This window comes from Nelumbo lutea, chromosome 4, assembly GCF_056320005.1.
Source record: "Nelumbo lutea isolate HS-2025 chromosome 4, American lotus-T2T, whole genome shotgun sequence".
NCBI lineage: Eukaryota > Viridiplantae > Streptophyta > Magnoliopsida > Proteales > Nelumbonaceae > Nelumbo > Nelumbo lutea.
Window position 1 is genome coordinate 68,022,522 of NC_142687.1, and position 22,655 is coordinate 68,045,176.

The following is a 22,655-nucleotide window of genomic DNA, read 5'->3' on the forward strand; positions in this document are numbered from 1 at the left end:
AGTATCCAGGAGGTAGATTCCATTCACTTCACGACCACTCCCAATCGTCCTCTTTGAATCCAGATCCTACAAAATACAATGTCCAGGAGAAAAAATTACTGAACAGTTCAGATTCTTAGTCAAACTACTAACAGATAACAATTTGGTGCTCAATCTAGGAACATGGAGGACAGAGGGTAAACAAATGGAATCATTAATCTTGACAGATCCCTTCCCAGCAATAGGAACATGGGATCCATCAGTTGTGGAGACCCTATCTCTGCCAGAACTGAGCTGGTAAGAGGAGAAAATGGTGGAGCAATCGGTCATGTGCTCTGAGGCTCCAGAGTCTATTATCCAAGGAGATCTCTCCTTACCTGAAGCAGAAACATAGTTTGCAGTGACATGTGAACTACATGTGTGGGCAAGGGAGGTAGAGTGAGTTCCACTTGTGCTACCTGTACCTTGTTGTCCGGTTGCGGCTGAATTGGAACTAGTTGTATCCCTCTGATTCAGAAGTAACCCAAACCTATCAAGCTCGGCCCTTACAGCAGCAGCTGCAATAGACTCCAAGGCAGCTATAGTAGGGGGGGCCGGAGTGTCACCAGTAACTGCCATATGTGCATTTCCTCTCTTATTCTTCAATCTGGTCGGCACAAGATGTGGGTGAAGCTTCCAGCAAGTATCTCTTGTATGCTTTGGTTTCTTACAGTAGTCATAGACTGTCCCTTTTGTCTTCCTTCTTATTCTCATTGCCATTCTGTTTAGGTTTCACAGCACTTACCATAGCAGACTGATCAGACATGAGATTCTTCATCATTACATCCCTCCTGCACTCCTCTCCTAATGTGAATGCATATGCTTGGGAGAGAGTGACATTGTCCCTAGAAAGAAGATGTTGTCGTGCAATGTCATACTCAGGGTTAAGGCCAGCAAGGAATTCAAACACCCTATACTTCTCGAAGTGTTTTTGATAGGTAGTTGCATCCTTGGTGGTTTCCCAAGCAAAGGTCTCTAGATGGTCAATCTCCTGCCACAGGGTCTCAAGGACTGAAAAATAAGCTGCAACAGATTTATCTCCCTGCCTAGTAGCAATAATCTAATTTCTCAGTTGATAAGCCCTAGCAACATTCTCCTTCTGTGAATAGGCCTCTGCAACCCCATCCCATATCTCCTTAGTAGTGTTTGCCCATAAAAAGTTTTTACTTATATGTGGCAACATAGAATTACACAACCATGTCATTACCATATAATTTTCTTGCACCCACCGGGAGTTGCTAGTTTCGGGTTTTACCTCTTCACCAGTAATATACTCCAATTTTCCACGAGCCCCAATGGCCATCTTTGCAGATTGGGACCATTCTAAGTAATTTGTACCATCCAACCTAACTGTAGTAATGGTTCCAGCTCCGAAGGGGTCTCCAGCACCTCTTCCCACTGGTCTCATTTCATTCCCGGGCTTATATTCAACTCTTTGTCCCTCCATGTGTCTCAAAGAGGTCCAGAAAACAGCTAAAAAATGCAACAAGAATAAACATAATACCTTCTGAAACCAACGACACTCCTTTGGTGTTCTGGACTTTCTTCCCACGAAAGATTCCTTTTCGGTGGGATGGGGAGAAGAGAGAGAAGCAACCGCCCTCTCTAGAGGCCTCCAAACCACATGGAACTTGAATCGTCCCTTACAAAAAACCCAAAGGAACCCTAGAAAAATAGGGCGCCACTACCTAGGTCAAAATTGAAGAGTCCAACAAAATCAGAACTCTTCCCCTTTCTCCAGTTTTTCCTGATTCTGATGAGAAACCCTAGACCAGCTACAGGGCATACAGATCCATCAAGAAAATCCAAAAACTGGGCTTACCTAAAAGCTTCGATCAGCCTCTTAAAACTCCATGCAATCGGCCGATCTAGGGCTGCAGGAATAAATTTCTTCAAGAACCTTCAACCTGCTCTGATACCAAGTAGAAAACCTTATGTGCTGATTTCAGCCAAGCTTCTTGTGAAAGGAAGAGTAGAAAGTTGGGGATTTCAGCAACAAAGGAAAGGGGAGAAAAGAGAAGAAGGTCGACTAGGATAGATTAACATAACCTTAACCGCCAACCCCTCATTCTATTTATAATTAACTTAAGTATGAGATATTACAAGGATGCCCTTAGTAGAGCGGCAACTCAAACTAAGTAATTACAGCTCTTTAAAAAATAAAAACTAATGGGCCCAAGGCCCAACAACATCTTAATTTAAAAGAAAATTAACTAAACACAAGTCGGCCCACTCAACAAGGGCCATCATGTTAGCAGCAGCAGTAGTAGTGGGTCAGAGTCAATGAACCAGATTATGCTTTGGCACAATCGCTTGGGGCATCTTTCTTTTAGTTCTTTGAAATGTCTTTTCCCAAAGTTGTTTGAATCTGTTCAATTATCTACTTTGGAGTGTGAGAATTGTCAGTTAGGAAAGCATTGTAGACAGTCATTTAAACCAAGTAATAAAAGAAGTACTTCTGCTTTTAATATTGTTCACACTGATGTATGAGGACCATATCATATCCCTTCCAATGGGAGGATTCCATTACTTTCTCTTGTTTGTGGATGATTATACACGATATTCTTGGATATATTTGATGAGATCACGTGATGAGGTTCCTAACTTGGTACCACAGTTCCACCAGATGGTTCTCACACAATTTGGAGTGAGAACTAAGGCTTTTAGATCAAATAATGCCAGAGAGTACCTTGAGTCGGACCTGACCACTTATCTCTTAGAACATGGTGTAGTTCATCAAAGCAATTATGCATATATACCGCAACAGAATGGAATTGCTGAGAGGAAAAAACACATTGTGGAGGTGGCAAGGAGTCTTATGGTGTGTGCTTCAGTTCCTATGCAGTTTTGAGGAGATGCAGTTCTTACAGCCGTGCATTTGATTAACTGTTTTCCTTCATGGACTTTGGGGTTTAAGGTGCCATTTAATCTTCTTCTCTCAGATGGGGAGATATTTCATATACCTCTGAGGGTTTTTTGTTGTTTTTCCTTTGTTCACATTCTTGGCCCTCATTGCAAGAAATTGGATCCTAAGGCCAAGAAATGTGTTTGTCTTGGGTATGCTTAGAACCAAAAGGGGTATTGTTGTTATGACCCAGTGTTGAGGAGTAAATATGTCACTATGGATGTTACCTTCTTTGAATCCACCTTTTTCTTCTCGAGTGGTTCTCCTCGGGGGGAGAGTTTTGGGGAGGAGAACTCACAATCTGTTCCTCTTCTTGTTTCTTTGGTGCCTCCATCAGTTCAGCCAGCACCTGCATCATTTCAGCCAACACCTGCACCTCCAGTTTCATTACTTGAGCCACTACGGGCAGCCTCACAGAAATATTAACGCCGACAAATGATGGTTGACTCTACACATCCTCAACCCACACCACTCTTTGTTAGTCCTTTTGAAACTCCAGATTCGGCAGATACAGTTCCAAGTATTCCTCTTGAGCTTAAGCCTATTATGTTTTCTGATGATAATGTTCATGTCCCTAACACCATAGTGACAGCTGATCCCACTGACCTTGATCTTCCCATTGCACTTCGTAAGGGGAAGAGAAAGTGTACAGCCCACTACATTTGACGCCATCTTTCCTATAGTGCCTTATCACCCTCCTACCGTGCTTTTCTTTCTTCCCTGGACTCTGTGTCTATACCCAAGAATGTTACTGAGGCTCTCTCCAAACCTGAGTGGAAAACAAACATACAAGATGAGATGGATGCTTTAGTCGAAAACCAAACTTGGGAAATAGTTGATCTCCCCCCAAACAAAGAGATAGTCGGATGTAGATGGGTATTCAAAGTGAAGTATAAGGCCGATGCCAAGATAGAGAGGTACAAGGCAAGTTTGGTAGCAAAAGGGTATACTCAGACCTATGGTGTTGATTATCTAGAAACATTTGCATCAGTAGCTAAGATGAGTTTAGTTCGTATCCTTTTATCTCTAGTAGCCACCTATTCATGGCCCATGTTCCAGCTTGATGTCAAAAATTCCTTCCTCGATGGTGATTTATAGGAGAAGGTATATATGGACATTCCAGCAAGCTTTTATGAAAATGTTGGTAAAGGAAAGGTGTGCAGACTCAGAAAATCTCTGTATGGACTAAAACAGTCATCTAGGGCTTCGTTTGACGGGTTCAGAGGGGCACTCATCCGTTTTGGATACACACAGACACAGTCTGATCACACCCTTTTTGTGAAGAGGAGAGATGCTCTGGTGTCAATTCTGATTGTGTATGTGGATGATATAGTGGTGACAGGAAATGACTTGGAGGAGATTGATGATTTCAAAAAATCATTGCAGCAAGAATTTGAGATCAAAGATCTTGGTGAGCTCAAGTACTTCTTGGGGATTGAAGTTGCAAGATCCAAGCATGGGATCTTCATTTCACAGAGAAAGTATGTACTTAACCTATTGTGAGAGACTGAAAAGTTGGAGACCAAACCAGCAGACACTCCTATCGATCCAAAACACAGATTTAATGGTGTGGATGGTGAGTTGGTAAAGGATGTGGGGAGATATCAAAGAATGGTGGGTCGACTGTTGTATTTGTGTATGACACGACCAAATATTTCTTATGCTGTCAGTGTTGTAAGTCAATACATGCATACACCTCGTGTTCAACACTGGGAAGCTATTGAGAGAATACTTGCATATTTGAACAAGCACCCTGGCAAGGGCATTCTTTTCTTAAATCATGAGAATCTAAAACTAGAATCCTATATAGATGCAAACTGCGCAGGGTGCTTAGATGACAGGAGGTCTACATCAGGAGTGTGTACCTTTGTAGGTGGAAACTTGATCTCCAAGAAGAGTAAGAAGCAAGCGGTTGTGGCAAGGTCAAGTGCAGAGGCTGAGTATGGATCTATGGCTCATGGTGTCTCAGAACTTCTTTGGGTTAGATCTCTTTTGAGTGAGATTGGGGTGAAAGCAGAGGAACCTATGATGTTATACTGTGACAATCAGGCTGCAACCAATATTGCCCACAATCCAATTCAGCATGATAGGACAAAACACATTGAAATTGATAGACACTTTATAAGAGAAAGGGTAACAACTGGAGAAGTTTGTTTGCCTTATGTCTCTTTAGAGTTGCAACTGGCTGATATTCTCACTAAAGGGGTGGCAAAGAATAAGCTTGAACATGATCCACGCAAGTTGGGAATGTGTGACATTTACTCCCAACTTGAGGGGGAGTGTTGAAGATTAATCAGTTTTATGATGTTTTTCTGAGTAGATGTTTTATGTTAATTGTTAGATAGGAGGTGGGGACCACAGTAGTTATGTGAGTCCAAATTTTATTAAGTTTTTAAGTGTTATACATGTTTTATGTTTTGCCACCCTATAAGGGCATAGTTGTCTTTGTACTGTTCTATTATTTTTAGTATAAATAATAAGTGAAGGGGGCGGCCAGATTATTGTTCTCTTTTCTTTTCAACTTCTCTTCTTTTCCTTCTCTCTTCCTTCTCTCTTCAAGAAACTACTTTCCTTTCATATTTTTTTAATTCAGCAGATTTCTACTGAAATAAAGTTCAGTATAGGAAAAGTCTGTCTATAGTTCAATTCCAAGAATTAAAAGTACATCCAAAATTTGGTCAAAAGATTGACTAAAGATTAAAACGTGTGTAATATGTTGTCTTTTATAAAATAGGGCAGTCCAGTGCATGAGGCTCCCATCAATGCAGGGTCTGGGGAGTGACAGATGTATGCAGCCTTACCCCTGTACATACAGAGAGGCTGTTTCCAAGATTTAAACCAGGTCACAATGGAGCAACCAAACCATTGCTCCAAGGCCCACCCTCTTTTCTTTTATAAAATACAGAATGAAAAATTTTGGCATATTGTATATGTATGTATAACTTATTAAAAACTAAGCACCCCGTATTTTTGAAAAATACAGATATCAATTAAAAAATCTGTACACATATCTTCACATTTCAGACCATCTAGCATATCTTGAAGCCTAGGTGAAGCCTGCTCCATAGCTGTCAAGGTGAAAGCCTAGGTGCTGCCTAGGCAATAATATGCTTTTCTTGGGGTCACCTTCCAGACTTCAGAAGCCAATGTTATACAGTCTTCAATAATTGACTTTGTGCAAAGAAATTATCATTTTACATCTCTCTAGAGTCTTAGACTAATATGGCTGATTTTTTTTCTTTTTTTGGACAGCCAGAGAAACTATCTTCTTTCTAGCTTATGGTCATCCTAAATTCCTTACCATACTTGCATCCACTCATGACCGTACAAATAGAATAATCCTAGGATATCTCCAAGTCTCTGACCAAAGCAGCCCCATGTAATATCCCACCATGGGCCTGCATCATAACAGTTGACTGTAGACTGACTTGGAATCAGATGGGTTTAAAAGTTTGACATTTTGACCACTAACTTCATTTTTTTCCTATTTTGAATTAACCTTTATACTACATCAGTATGGTGGCTCATTCAGTATACAGGAAGACGCAGGTGATGGCCCAACTTCCAAGCAGTTCAACTATCTTATCTGGCTCATGCAGTTTCAGAAATACAGCTTAAAATTAACTTTATAGGAGTTGCAAGGTAACAACCAGCTGGTTGGTAAGGTCTCCTGCTGGTCGTAGCAGGGACTTGGGATCAAATCCCACCTGCACTTGGGTTGGGGGGTGGGCTACCCCTGTTGTGTAGCCCTTAAAAGAAATTAAAAAAAAAAAAAAAGCCTAACTTTACTAGGAGTTAGAAGATTTTGGGTTTTCATCTATACTCATTAACAGTTAACACTTTTTTTTCGATCAGCAAAATGAGAATTTTATTCAATTAAGAGAATTAGACACAGAGTTACAGCAATTAGAAAACAGACATTGCACCAGAAACTGTTACAATAAAGCCCAAAAAGCTGTTTCCTTTGAACCCCCTGTTTGGCTAGAGAATCAACCATTCCATTTGCAGTTCTCCTGACCCATGTGAATGAGACATTAAGTTCCCTTGTTAATGCTTACTATCTCCCTTAACGGATATCTATATATCCAAGGAAGATTCCTGCTTGAATTGGTCCAAGATATCACTATTTTTTAGTCCTCTTCTATCTCCAAGTTCTTAATATCTGCTTGCTTGGCAAGTTTTAACCCTTGTAGTAGAGCTAATAGTTCAGCTTTTAAAGAATCACCTTCCCCTAAAGGTGCTAAGTACATAGCCAATACTTTGCTTGAGGAATCTCTGATCACACCACCAATGCCTGCCATACCCAGGTATCCTATGGAACTCCCATCAAAGTTCAGCTTAATCTTGTTGGGACTTAGGGGCTTCCACTCCATCACCTTTCTTTCTTTCTTCTCAGCAGTGTGTGCCACTTCATTCCACGCTCTTACTATATCAGAAATTGAGAAATTTTGAAAGAGCTGGAGTGATTTCACCCAGTGTCTAGGTTTAAAATACCGATACAGGCCGATATGCCAGTAGGGATGTATCGGCCTGTATCGAAGCTCGCTCTCCCTTTTTTTTCTTTGAAACTGGTTCAGAAGGGCCGGTCTAAGGCTGGTCTACCCCCTGAACCAGGCCACACCCCGATACGACCCCTGTAGGGGTGTATCACTAAGCCAACGATTGCCCGATATGGGACATACTGTATCGAAATTTTGAACCTTGCCCAGTGTACAACTTTTATCTTTATGGCCTCCACTAGATCGTCTTTCGACTATACTTCTCATTGAATATTCTTGCATTCCTTTCCTCCCATATTGTCCACACTGCCACTGCCCTTACTGATTAACAGTTAACACTTAATACCAAAACCCAATTGTCCTAACAAATATCAATGATATGGCCTGTACTTTAAATCTTTCAGAAGTCAAACATCCTGCATTGATGTGAAAGATCAGATTGTGATGAAGTATGAGAGTGAGACCACGGCCATAACATTTCTTTCCATCATAGATTCAAGAGTCAATTATAAGTTGAAGAGGCTAGAAATATTAGCACAAGAATCTATTATAAGTTGAAGAGGCTAGAAGAACTAGGGGCAGACCAAAAAGGGATGGGTTGAAGTAATAAGAAATGATTTAAGGGCTCATAATTTAATAATGGATATGGCACTGAACACAACAGAATGGCAGAACAGGATTCATGTAGCTGACCCCATATAGTTGGGACAAGGCTTAGTTGATGATGATGATAACAGCGGTGACAACCAATATCACTGAAGTAAGAATGATAACAAAAATCAATAATCAAGTAAAACTATGAAGTCCTAGAAGAATCAATTTCCATATTTTAGATGTATCAATTTGTCAAAGCATAACTACTACAAATTTTAGTTTTGCCCATTGATTAAAGGGAAAAGAGAAAATACATTTTGTTTTTCCCAGTTATATCCATAAACAATCTAAGAATATCTAATAAGAAACCAACCACTTAGGAAAAGTTTGATTTCTTACAGTATAATGAATATCTCGCTCAAAGGCTGCAGCCATTTTTGCAGCTTTGTAGTACCGATCACTAGGTTTCTCAGCAGGTCCTGAGATGATGAGAGGAGTCCTTGCCTCATCAATAAGGATGGAATCAACTTCATCAATCACACAATAATTGAAACCCCTCAAGACAAGTTCATCAACACTCTGTAAATAGCACATTAAGAAATAAGCCCACAAGGAACAACTAAAATCCTAAAATCCAAGAGCAATAATCCACTTGCATGGAAAATGTCATAACCTATAGACTATGATAAATTGGTAATCAGGTTAAAGTACATAAGTTGCAGCAAACAATAAAGGAATAAATACAATTTACTTGCCGTGGCAAGATTGTCTCTCAGGTAATCAAAGCCAAGCTCACTGTTGGTGACATATGTTATGTCACATAAGTAGTTCTCTCTCCTTTGTTCACTTGACATATTTTCTGTCAAACATAAATAACTTCATGGTTAGATTACAGTTACAATTGGAATTTTCGGTCAATGCTTATCCAGGAAAAAAGATACACAAATTTTGCACTTACTTTGAAGTAGGCAAACAGATCAAGTTTTTTTACTGGATACATCAAGCAAATCACGTTGTCAAGTTAAATAACTCAATTGAAGTTGGTTATTAACAATGAAGGTGAAAACGACAAAGATGGGAATAACAGTGGTGGTCATAATACAAACAACAAAGATAGTAGTGGTTGTTGTTGGGATTGGGAATGTTTTGCCATCATTAATTGAACATTTAGTCATTTGCATTTGGATAACATTGTTACTGGAGGGTAATCAAGGAAAACACCCTGAGACTCAACCTTGAGGATGAAGCCCAAGGGTAAATGGTACATTTATTCACACTTTAGAAAGCCTTGTATTGGGAACATGAGTTTCGCACGCTACTCAAATTTGAATTCTTATTGCAAGGTTATGCTGTAGAGAAATTCACAATTGTATTTTCATTATCTGCACAAATACATGATGAAAATACAATTGTATGAAAGTGAATATTAATGTAGTCTAAGAAATACAAGCATAATCAGACAAACATAAAAAAGAATGAGACATACGTTGGATTAGGCCAACCTGCAGTCCAAGAAATCGTGGAACTTGACCAACCCACTCGCAATCACGCCGGGCAAGATAATCATTAACTGTAACAACATGAACTCCTTTCCCGGTTAATGCATTCAAATAAGCTGGTAAGATAGCAACAAGTGTCTTTCCTTCTCCAGTTCTCATTTCAGCTATTTCTCCTTTATGAAGAACCATGCCACCTACATGACCAACACTTAAAAACCTTAAAGGTTCTGGATTTAAAGGGGAATCTGGATTATCTATAGCTCATTTGAATATATAATCTAATAATTTATTGGTAAAATCATGAGCAGTATCCTAGCTTCTAACCTCTAAGGTATAATAAGCTTAATATTTTATTTACTAAGCACACAATGATTTCCAGATAAATCCTCTACGTTTTGTGTTCAATTTTACTGTCTGAGTGAATCTAATACAAGTGAATATCATAACAATCCAGCACAATGTGCCAAGCACTACAATGCAATATACCTATCAGTTGTACATCAAAAGGACGAAGACCCAGAACCCTTTTTGAAGCCTCTCTCACAACAGCAAATGCTTCCTGCCAATTAGGTTTCACTTTTTCAGTAAACAACAAAAGGTATTTCTTCTACACTAATATATATCATAAAATGGTAGTTAGCAGATGCACTAAAAACTGCAAGTTTCCCTATGGTACATGGCATTAAAAATGGGCCTTCGAAAAATAAAACAATGAAACCAAAATTCACATGACAATTTTTTTTTTTTTTGAACCTTGCCATGTGCCTTGCTTAGATCTTTGCAGTTTGCACAACCAAAATGAGACATTAGTCAAATAAATGTGGACGTCAAAAAGCAATAAATCTGTCAGCAATCCAAATGTAGCCTTCAGTCAATATATGATTTAAATAAATCATAGACTTTATAGAAATTTGAATGGGCATTAATGGTTAATCAGCACCTTGTGAGATGAAAGATTGGAGGAAGATATTTGTTCACACATATTCCTGGGTTAGACCACAATACAAAATCACAGACTATGCTAGGAAAATGTTCGACTAATGGAACATGAATCAGCTTATTATTATGTTGCGTTTGAGTTTATCAAACCAAATATTTATTAAAAAAAACCACATCAACAGAGACTGTGCTGCTACTAGCTGCAAGAAGATGGTTATCTGGGCACAGTACTCTCTGCTTATCTAAAACAGTTAATTTTAATATTAATTTACAGACAACAGAACAACAGAGCAACAATTTTTATGGTTGTTGAGCTTGGTGAAGTCAACCACTATAGACTGTCAGGAAAATGCATCTAGCTGGAGGGCTGGACTAGATGAATGACAAAATGCTAATAATATCTAGTTGAAATGATGCAGAACCGAAAGTAGAGGAAGGGAAGTCAAATGCATTTCTCACAATGGCTCTCATGACAGGCTAGTATTCAGATTTTGATAAATCTGATGTCAACCTGGCTCAATTTCATGGGCCTGAAAATATTCCATAACAAGCCCAAGCCCAAGTGTGATAAATTTTTTAGTTGATCCAAAGGCCCACAACAGCTTATACCAGCAATCCCAAAAAATTTATTGCCAACTTGTATAAACCCGTGCAAACACTCCTTTGAACGTTAATTGAATGAATGAAGAGTTTTCTCTAATAATATGTCTGGTGCTGACTTCAAACTCAAGAAGGTGTTGGATCCTTCAACTCTAGGTGTCGAGTCTGTTGACTCCTAGAGAAACCTAATGACGTTGACTTCAAGCTTGTTTGGTACCATTGCTGCTTTCTCAGGCAATGGAAATGCCTTGGAAAATGATAAAGTATTCCGGGTTATGTGCACTTTTTTTAATATTATATGGTGCCAGCCATGTGCCATTAGGCACCACATAGGCAAAAAGGAGAAAACATTTTCTCCAATACAATAAGCTTCATTTTGATGTTTTCTCAAAAAGCTGCTTGCACATAACCTGAGGTGAATCTGTTGCTTGTAACAGTTGGAAAACTCTTAAAAAATGAAATCAAATTTGCTCCTCACAAAGCACTCCTCACACCAACCTCACAGCACATTGCAGTCATGCAGTGGGAACATCTCCCATGAATGACAACATACAAGTGTGGGAGATGTTCCCAACGCAGAGCTGAAAGTGCTGTGAGGTTGGTGTGAGGAGCGCTCTGTGTGAAGAACAAATCCCGATTCTTAAAAAACGCTCAACCAAATAGGGGATATGAGAAAATGCCTACATGGTGCTGACCTGGAGTAAATGCCTTGGAGAGATGACATTGATACCAAACACCATCTTCATTAGGCTCTTGCTCTACCATTATTCTGCAACAAGTGTTTTATCTATTTGTTGTGTGCTTTTTGTGTATCTTTATTATTTAATCTCAAATTTAGTTATTTTTATCTTTTGAGTCTTACCCTTTCTCCACCGCAGATGAATTCCCCTAGTTCTAAGTCTCATTTATTCTCTTATGGTATTCCTATTTCCTCTTTCTTTATTTATAGCTACTCTTAAGTTTATGCAGTTATCTTCGAATGATAGAGATTCTTCCTTATTATTTTTATCACTATGATCCTCCATAGCTCTAACCGACCTGTAGTCTATATTCCCAACCCCCTTACACCCTACCAGACCTGCTCCTTCTTTATTTATTAATTTTTAGAAACCCTCCTACGCTCTTTCCAACCCCTATTGGTTATTAAATTTGGCAAGTATTAAACTAACAAGCTCAAGTAAAGCCATCATCAAATTGCAAAAGCAACTAATAAAATTGTGTTCATTGCAAAAAAAATAAATAAATAAAGAAAAAATTAATTCTTGCATCCTAGAGATGACACTGGGAAGTGATGGAAGTCTCTTAAGATGGAAAGGAATTGAATCATAGAGATCAGAGGTTAAGAGGGCGACACCTATGTTTGTGCATTGCTCTCCAGTGATTTGATAAGAATCCAAAATATTAAAGACTATAAGAGTTTAATTATAAACGTCACCAGTAAATTGAACCAGAAACGAAAGGAAAGAATGATCGAATTGAAAACGAAGACACAATTATCGATGGAAAGCAATATGATTCTGCAACAGGAAAAGAAATATATCATTAAAAACTTACGGGCAGAAGTGAATCCAAAGAATCACCCTGGCGGGCTCGTTCTTTTAGAATCGAAGTTCTCTCTCTCAATTCCGAATCAGATAACGCTGATATCTCCGCTTCCAACCCATTAATTAAATTAACAGTTCCAGCATACTGCTGTCTTGTAGCCTCCCCAGTATCGGTGCCCTTAAATAGGCCACCGAGCAGACCTCCCAACGACGCCATCGGACGCAATCGACGCTCTCTAAAACCACCAACTTTAGAGGTTTTGAGGCCGAAATCGCGCGTCGGGCGTGGCTCTCTTCCGAAAAAAGAGGTACCCAATTCGGATTTAGGATGGTAATTGCAGTGGCTAAGTAGAAATTTGGAAGAAAAAACTGAAGCAGATGGACAGTTCTTGACAGCATGAGCCGGGAATGGAGACGCCACCATTATTTTTTGTGGGAATTAAGAAATGAATAAACACAGATTGAACGGGAGCAACAGTTGCAGAGATTTGGAGAGGTACTTGCTTAAACGGCCCGAAACTCAAATTTTCTTGTTGCCCATTTTGTATCCTTCTCCGGCCGTTGCTTGCAAGGTTTGGCGATCAATTTGTGGAGGGAAAGCAGAAGAGTTTGGAGTTTAGAGGATAAGGTGAGCGACTGGACCGAGCGGGGTAAAGGTGGCCCGCCTTCAGCCTTCACCTATGGTATCGCCCGAGTCTCACAGACTCACTCACTCACTCAGAGGACGAAGCTATTATCTATTTAATTTACGTATAATTGTTACGAACTCAATGTCTATGCTATATGCCAAGCCTACAATGCTGACGAAAGCCAGCTACGATATTACGATTTGGATATTTAAAGTGAAGTGGCATGTATATTTATATGCCTACAATTATGGTAAATAAATGAATACTAATAATATAATCAATTATATAAAGGTAAATTGTCCAAAATCCACTAATTCTCTTAAATTTACCATAACTTTTCAAAACGTCTGGCAAATCCCATATTAATCGGTTCTATTTTTTAAAAATTACTTTCCGTCAATACATCGTTAATGTTTCTTAATGGTGAATTAGAGGAAAAGGTTAGATCAAAATTCTCTCTTCAGTCGAATTGTTTTCTTTTGTGTGTTGAATTCTTCATTTAAATTTCTCTTGAACTTACATTTGTTATCCAACAAAATTAGGTCAAAAAGGTTCTTTTATTCCTTTTTATTGAAAATCTTTAAATCCTTTTCTGAATTTCCAGATTTGATAAGGTTTTTCCCTTTTTGTCTCAAGCGGCTTCAAAATTGGTTAGTTCATCTTCTATTCAACTAATGCTCATGATTTTTTCGATTGGTTTGAATCTCATGATTTTTGCTTAAAAGAGTTTTACGTCAGTTCTCTCTTTCTATTTTATAACATTCGATTTGGATCTCGAGCTTCAACCTCGTTGTTGGAAACTGAGAAATTCATAAAAACCAAGTTTTGTTCTCTTTTCATGGGGGAGTTTTGAGGAATGTCTAGGAAAAAAATGGAGACGAAGGAGACATCTTAAGATGAACGGCGTTTCAGAGACTTCTACTCGTACTACTAGAATTGTTGCAGGTCACCACTGGTTGGGTCTCGAGCATTTAAAGTCACTACTGGTTCAACAGTGATAGAGGAGATCAAAAGAGAGAGAGCTTGCAACGGCGGTTGAAGAAATCGCCGCTTGCCTTCTTCTCTACTGCACAAGAAAAACGAACCAATCTCATATGTGAGTTCAGATCATGAACAATACAAGGAGGTGACCTGCAGGTTGAAAAAATCGTGGGTAGAAACAACGATGACCACTACTGTCTCTCGAGCCCTTTTCAATTTTCCCTCTCTGAATCCCATAGCCGGTGAAAGGGGACTATTCATCATCCCCTTCCTCTCGATGTGGATGACCTCCATTCTTCTATCAACGGGCTTCGCGATTGGATTTTGAGTGAAATATTGAGATTGGCGTGAGCGTAGGTCAAATCCCATTCCAGATTGGCGTGAACTCCGCTATTGTCAATCTCTCTAATGGTGCTGCTTACGCATCAATGGCTTCTGCTGTTGGACCGAAGAGAGCTTAAGCCGAGCAACAATTTGCAAGGTTTTAAACCGACGGCGATCTGGTGTTGACGAGTTTCTTTTGTCTTTTTCAGTTTTCAATTTTCTTGTTTTTCCTTCATTTTGTTATAATTTCTAATGAAAGAAATTTTCATTTTGTTTTTCAATTTTCTTTTGTTATAATTTCTATTTTTTTGCTCATTTCTGTTTTTTTTTTTACATTTTTTTTATTTTCTACAATTTATAAATTTTTCTATATTTTTTGTTATTTATTTGCAATTTCTATGTTTTTCTATAATTTTAAGTGTTTTTCTACAATTTTTATTTTTCTGATTTTATTTTCAATTTCTATAGTTTTTTATATTTTTTGTAATTTCTGTGTTTTTATGTATTTTATATTTGAAAATATTTTTTGAATATTTTCAAAATTTTTCATGTTTTTGTAGTTAAAATATTAAAATATATAAGTATATATTTTATATTTTTCTATGAAGGGTAAAATGGTAATATGTTAATTCCTATTAGTTAGTTTAACATCAAGATAGTAACATGATGAGTTTTGGACGTTTTGAAAAGTTGTGGTGAGTTTAAGAGAATTCATAAAAAGTGATGGTGGGTTTTGGACAATTTCCCTTATATAAAAGATGTTTATATATTTTATATTTTATAAAATGTATTTATCAATCATATTAAAGATTTTAATAATGTAGATTTTGAATTATTTTATTATAAAGTATAACTTATTATAAAGAATTCTGATAGATCTATAGTTTGCATGTTTTCTTTTTATTTAGATGTGTGGTAATCCAAACTTATAAATATATTTACTAATAAATGGTAGGGAAAATTTTTGATAGGTACCTCTACTTTTTATTTAAAACACAACAATTCACTATCCAAACTTTCAAAATGTGCCAATTCATATTGATGTTAATAAATTTGTTAACCAGCCATTAAATGAAATTTGATAAGATATAAATGTCCTTTGAGTCTCATCTTTTTTTTTATCAACAATCCACATGTTGGTAAAAAATGAATAGTCTCAAATCCATACCTCTTCTATTCAATAAATTTGGGGTTACCTCTTAATAGGAATTATAGTGACCCCAACTTTCTTGAAAATAAGAGGCAATGATTTGGGACTATTCATTTTTTATCAATGTTTGGATGGTTGATAAAGAGAATTAGATGATACTCGATGGGTATTTGTGTCTTTTCAAATGTTACTTAACTGACGGCACTATAACCAAAGTACAAGGTATTAATATGGAATTTTCCCTATATGGTACTACCAACCCATACTCATTGATACACATCAATATAGTGATATGTAACCAACACAGTAATCTTGACTCCAACCTATTTGATCCATTCAATTCACCCACCTTGGAATTCATCCATACTCATCTATTCTATTGGCGGGTCAATATATGTCGAGCAATCCATTAGAGTCAATGGAAAATGGTTAAGGTGTAGGGTTGTCAAGGGTCCAAGTCTAGTCCTAGGGGTGGCAACGAGCCAAGCTTTCCACGAGCTGCTCGAGCTCGGCTCGGCTCGGCTCGATTTCAATTGAGCTCGAGCTCGAGCCCAATACAGTAGCTCGATTATTAAACGAGTCGAGTTCGAGCCTACTAGAGCTCAGCTTGTAAGGCTTGTGAGCCGGCTTGAATATATATATAATAAAATTATAGAAAATAATATATACAATAAAAATATTATAACTCTTATTTATTATAATTCTTAATTTTTAAAATATAAAATAATTTTTTTATATATTTTTTATTTTTATAAAATATTTTTTCTCAAAATCAAGCTCGAGCTTATGCATTTTTTACTCGAACCGAGTTCGAGCCTGATACTATTTGGCTCAGCTCAACTCGAATTCACCCCTATCTGGTCTGGGACAGGGTAGAACCGCTTTGAACCGACTGCTAAAACTGATAGTACCGAAACCAAACCAAACCCGTTCAGTTCTATTATTTTACAACCGATACTGAACCAACAGGCCAATCAGAACAATCGGGTCTAACCCGATTGGACCTGATTAAATAAAAACCCATACTTAAGATGGTAAGACTTATAATTTTTTATAAAAATATTCTATATTAATAAAAATCTATATATTAATTAATTAATACTACTAATGAATACAAGATCAAAAAAGGACTTACTTGATGCTAGTTTGATAAGAAAATAACATTTTGTTCAATAACTTGTTATCAGAATAGAATATCAGTAGGATATTTGTCAAAAAAAAACCCAGTTATACTTATATAATTTGCTAAAAGTCAATCTATAAACAACATACAATCTTATATAATTTCAATTAAACCTTTCTAAAACAAAATAATAGCAATTAAATTGAAGCTAATGGGAAAAAACTAAGCAAACCTGCCTATATCGAGTGATCTTGAAATCAGACTACCTCCTTATTCAATATCTAGCAATTAAGCTAAAGCCCACTTATTTGGTATTCCAGTCCCACGTTCACATGGGTGGCATTTAAACTATGATAAACTTTTTCTCTTCTACCCCATCTTTTTTTCTTTGTCCATGGTCAAGCTTGGTGTGTAGGAGACGGTGGTCACCGAGAATCGGTGATACGCAGAGACGGTGATGAGAAACTTTCTCAGAGAAAAAGTAGAACTTTAGAAGCTAAAGCCTCATGCGGCAAAAGCAAAACAAAAGGGTAAAGTCAAAAGGTTTTGAGCTCAAGGGTTTTAGGTGTTAAAAGTAAAATTACAATTTTAGGCATACCTATAACTCTAAAACATGTATATATAATCGGTTTGGGACAGTCAAAACCACTCTCCAACCAATATTAATTAGGACACATAAAATAAAACCAGAACTGACCCATCAGAATCAATCATAGAACCAGAACCGATAATTACGGTTTAGATAGCTTGGGTTTATCGGGTAGACCCGACCCATTGACAGCCTATCAGGGTGGGTTGGGTCGAGGGTACCCATTAGGGTCAAGATGGGTTAGGTCGAGAGGGTCAAGATGGATTGTGTCGACAATTTCACCAAGCCTCATAAAAATACATTTGAGGTGACTCGAACTCAAACCACCTCACGCGTCCGCAACTTGCTCCAATTCCAAGCCATATTTCATTTTTGTGATTAAAAGTTAAATAAAATAGATTTTATTAACTTTTGTGTTCACATGCAATTTAAACAAAAAACACATATTTATATTTAACTACTCTAGCTAAAAATTTAAAAATAATATTTTATAAACTAATAGAATAAATAATCTATCAAATCTACATTTATATAAAAAGATGATTTTTAATATCAAAAAATTTATACAAATAGAATCTATCTATCTATCTATCTATCTATCTATAGCAAGATAATCCACATCAGCATGCCTTTCCTTGCTCCATTATCCCCACCCTGCATTCTCCTTGACTCTCTCTCCTCTCCCCTTTCCACTGCTCCCATTAAGCCATGTCACCATTCCCAACCCAACTACCTAAAAATATTTCTAGAATCTATCTCCTAAGGTATCTCCTTTAAGCCATTAGGAACATATCATATTACCCCATTCCCCAATAAATTCCTAATTAAAATCTCTCATCCCAATTTATATCCATTCTCTCATTTAAAAAATCATATTAATTAATAAATAGTTAAATATAGTTAATATTTAATCTAACATCCGATGAGTATTAAATAGTGTCATTTCCAAAAGGTAATAAATACAGTTAGTAAATCTCCAAAAATTAAATATTCTTATTACTATGGCTAGTAAATTACCAAAAATTAATAAATATTGTTATTAATAAACTCATCATGACTTTTTGAAGTATTTTGGTAAATATTTTTATATTCATGTTAATTAACAACATTTTATAGAAATTGAAAATTCTTTAGCTAATAATGGAATAATTATTTTAGTAACTAAAAACTATTAATTTGTATATGATATGTATCTTATAAATTTTAACAAATTTGATATACTCTAAGCTAAAATTATACTTTTACAAATTATTAATTAATATTTTAATTTGAGTTGATTTTTTGTTAATTTTAAAATTTAAAATAGTAAAATAAATTAATAATTGATATAATGATTAAAATATAATAGGTGCATATGTTTAGTGTCTTGGACTCTTGATTGATTCATTATAACTAAAATTATATGATATTCACGCATACCAGTATATTAATTGTAATATATTTCTTCATATATATCATTAAAATTTACATTTTCTATGTATTTATATACTATTTTGTGATTATTCTGATTTTAAATTTAGTGTTACTAATATATTTATAAAATTTGTATGTATTTCTCTATCATATCCATACATTTCCATATTTTTGTCTGTACCCATGCATTTCCAAAACGTATCCATATCCATGTAATCTAATACGATACCCGATATCAATACTTTAGTACTTGGTTTCAATAATTTAAAAGTATCTGTTTAGGTCAAGGGATTTTAAGTAAAGGTTGAGGCTTCCTCCTACCATTTTCTGCTATGCTTTTATGGTATGTTTTCATATTTTCTGGTGTTTTCATGTGTTTTCTACAATTTTTGGTTTTTTGCATTTTTCTGATTTTTTCTGCAAAAGTTGTGCATTTTTTTGCTATTTTCTGCATTTTCTATAATTTTTTGGTATTTTCTACATTTTGTCAATTTTTGGTATTTTCTACATTTTCTGCTATTTTCCTGCATTTTCTTCTATTTTCTAGTATTTTCTGGATTATTTCTACAATTGTCTTTTTTTTTTTTTGCATTTTCTCCATTTTTTGTTATTTTCTGCATTTTTTGTAATTTTTTGGTGTTTTCTGCATAATTTATGCATTTTCTGATATTTTTTGCAATTTTTCTGCAAAAGTTATGCATTTTTTGTATTTTCTACAACTTTTTGAATTTTTTGTATTTTCTGTATTTTTGCAAAATTTCTGTTATTATTCTGTACTTTTATGAGTTTTCTGATTTTTTTGCATTTTTTGTTGTTTTCATGCATTTATGCAATTTCTTGATATTTATGCATTTTTCTGATTTTTTCTACAAAAGTTTTACAATTTTTGGTATTTTTTCTACATTTTGCAATTTTTTTGGTATTTTTTGCATTTTCTACAAAGTTTTTGATATTTTTCAACATAATTCTTTTATTTTTGTATATACGGATCAACCTGACCCATTTCTTCCATTGGGTACTAGGGACGCCAACAGGTCGGATTGGATTCGAATTTGATCTAACACTATTCATGTCAGATCCGATCTGATAGGACTCTATTTGAACTTGAATCTTATCGATAAGTTGGATCTTCAGATCTGATCTGATCTGACTTGTTTTTTAATTAATAAATTATTAAAAGAAAATTAAAATATACTAATTTAAATAAATTAAAAACAAAATATACAAGTATTTTTTAAATATTTTCATCATATATATACATATTATTTATAAAAAATAAATAATATAATAAATTTATACAAATATATTTATAAATAAATATATAACATATATATAAATATATGTGTATTATTTAGTTAATTGAGTAACGCTACCTCTATTGTTTCTCGCAATTTAACCCTTACCTGTAGCATCCGTTATTATTCCATCATAATCTGAGACCACGTGGTGTTTAAAATTATTTTAAAACCCAATGCTACCCCTCCCTCATTCCGAATTCATTTTCGAGAGAACCAAAAAAACACTGTTCATCTTCTCTTCCCTAGGTACCCACAAATATGAAATTCTTTAACAAAACAGTGATCAGTTGTGCTTGAAAGATGTTGAAGAAGAAGAGGAAGAATATCATTCTCCCCAGTGGAATGAATTGTCAAGGTAGGCCATCGGATGAGTTTATTTATGGTTCATATCAAAGATTCCTTCATCTGTTTAGCACAAAGTTCCAACTCAATTGGACTCGTCTCACGTCAAAAGAAAATTGAAGATCACGATGCCATTATCGAAAACATAGTGTAATTCAAGACAGGACTTCCTCCCCTATAAGGAGCTTTTTGCGTTGCGCATATAAGCAAGAGATATCTAGAAAAATTGTAGCATAACCAAAAAACTTAAGCTTTCTATGTGGGAAATAAATGGAAACAAAGCAAGATGAAAGGAATGATTTAAATAGAGACGAGGTTGGAAGGGGGAGAAAATCGTTGTTGTTGTTCGATGTTGAGAGCAGGAAGAAGATGAATAGAAAAAAATGGGTTGCTAATAGAGAAAGACAGAGGAACTCTGGACATCGCCAGTGGAGAGAGAAAGAGATCGGATGAAACAAAGGTGAGAGGGATTTGGGTGATGAAGACAGACCGAGGAAGATGAAGAAAACGATGATTAACCCTTTGAAGAAAAATCGGTTTTTCTTTGCCAATCTGCCCATGAAAACCCAGAAGCTCGACTCTGCCAATCTGCAATGAAAACCCTCAACACACAACTCCCAACAACCCAGCATTTGTTTTAGTGGTAATTCACAGTTTTGGATTTTATAGTCAGATTTCTCCAATCAGATTCCGACCAAAAGCCAACAATCCATTTGAACCACATTAGATTCCCACTATCAGCCTCTACTGTTACAATCAACAACAGAGACACCATGCCAAAAAACCCTTCAGAACAACAGGGGTGTAACATAGCCTTCATCACAACCAAAAACCCCTTCACAGTCATAGGGGCGCAACATAGCCTTCATCACAACTAAAAACCCCTTCACACCACGCCGCTAGCTCGACATCATTTCCTGACGAGATCTACAACCTCGCCATCCAGTTGCTTACCAGCTAAAGCCTTCCTCCGATGAAACCACCATTGCAAACTAGTGCTTACTGGCTTTTCCGAAGAACACTACGACAAGGAGTGGGATCTAATCATGATCGATGCACTAAGGGGATACTTCCTAGAGGCTCCCTGGATCGTCTTACCACTTCAAAGTTCATGGAAATGCACACAAGGAGAAAGAAAATCAAAGAAGGGGGGAACTGAGAAAGAAAACACATCAGTCGCTGTTGAAAGAAAGATGAATTGGAACAAAGAAGTGGAATTTTACCTTGTCGACAATAAGTTGAGGAAATAAGTGTTTGCTCTACCCGGACAAGAAAAGGAGCGCCTCTAAATGCAACAAGAACTTTACAAAAGAGTAAGACTGAACAGAGGGAACCTGAGAAGAATCACTCAGAAATGGATCTACCAAAATCACCGCTGCCGCTACAACTTCCAACAGCAGCGGTGATTTCTTCCTCCGTCCCCTTTTCCTCTTCATTCGCCCTTTCCACCTCCGCCCTTGCTCACCGAAAAACCCCAACTAACATAACCCCTTATACAGATTACAAAAAATAGGAATATTAAGAGATACTAATGGTAAGGGAAGTATTAGTCAATTGCCAAAAACATTAGGGGTAACGTTAGTCAATTTTCAAACAGTAATGGTATACTTAATTAATTAACTAAACCATAAAGGTAGTTTAAGAAATTTATCCTATTTATAAATATACAATATATATCAGATGGGATCGGATCAGATCATGATCTAGTCCCTTTGCACCCCTACACAATAGCCTTGGTAGAGATTATTCTCTCAAAAAATTTTATTTTTTGGATATATGGGTCATCCCGATCCGTTTTCACCGTGTGATAGTCTTAAGAGGTGATTCACCCAAAAATGTTATTTTTGGGTATATGGACTGACTCAACCCGTTCCTGCCATGTGATATCCTTGAGAGAGTTGGTTCTCTCAAAGGTTATTATGTTGGGCATACAGGCTGACCCAACCCATTTATGAATTTATAGGTGAAGGTGGATAAAGATCAATATGGGTGGGTCAAGGTTAGGGTGGGTTATGACCCTTTAACAAGCATTGATGATGGATGATGGTGGATTGGTGAATCAATATGGATGGATTGATATTCAACCTTTATCCAACCCACCCATTTGCCACTCCTAGCCAATACATACATGACAAAACTATTTTTGGTATTAAAAAGTACATAACAGGTGCACCTAAGGTCTACCAACCATATTGAGGAGAGCTTGCA

The 22,655-nt window shown here is 36.5% G+C and overlaps 1 protein-coding gene and 1 long non-coding RNA gene across 4 annotated transcripts in view; both read right to left on the reverse strand.

Annotated features, from left to right (window-relative positions):
- Positions 1 to 13,409, reverse strand: part of AGY1 (Albino or Glassy Yellow 1) — a 30,528-nt gene extending 17,119 nt beyond the window's left edge. The window contains exons 1-5 of one of the 3 annotated variants that reach the window (XM_088985917.1): positions 12,609 to 13,409; positions 10,002 to 10,074; positions 9,503 to 9,709; positions 8,772 to 8,875; positions 8,416 to 8,595 (exon numbers count right to left, since the gene is read on the reverse strand). In XM_088985917.1, the coding sequence (XP_088842043.1) occupies positions 8,416 to 8,595; positions 8,772 to 8,875; positions 9,503 to 9,709; positions 10,002 to 10,074; positions 12,609 to 13,022 (978 nt within the window). In that variant the 5' untranslated portion in view covers positions 13,023 to 13,409. The remainder of the gene's footprint in view (positions 1 to 8,415; positions 8,596 to 8,771; positions 8,876 to 9,502; positions 9,710 to 10,001; positions 10,075 to 12,608) is intronic. The other 2 variants (XM_088985918.1, XM_088985919.1) reach the window with 2 other exon arrangements.
- A 7,674-nt stretch (positions 13,410 to 21,083) lies between these two features.
- Positions 21,084 to 21,910, reverse strand: LOC148860968 (uncharacterized). The gene is made up of 2 exons (XR_016094852.1): positions 21,671 to 21,910; positions 21,084 to 21,602 (listed from the first exon to the last, which is right to left on the reverse strand). It is a non-coding gene; the product is annotated as an uncharacterized LOC148860968 (long non-coding RNA).
- Between the last annotated feature and the right edge of the window lie 745 nt (positions 21,911 to 22,655).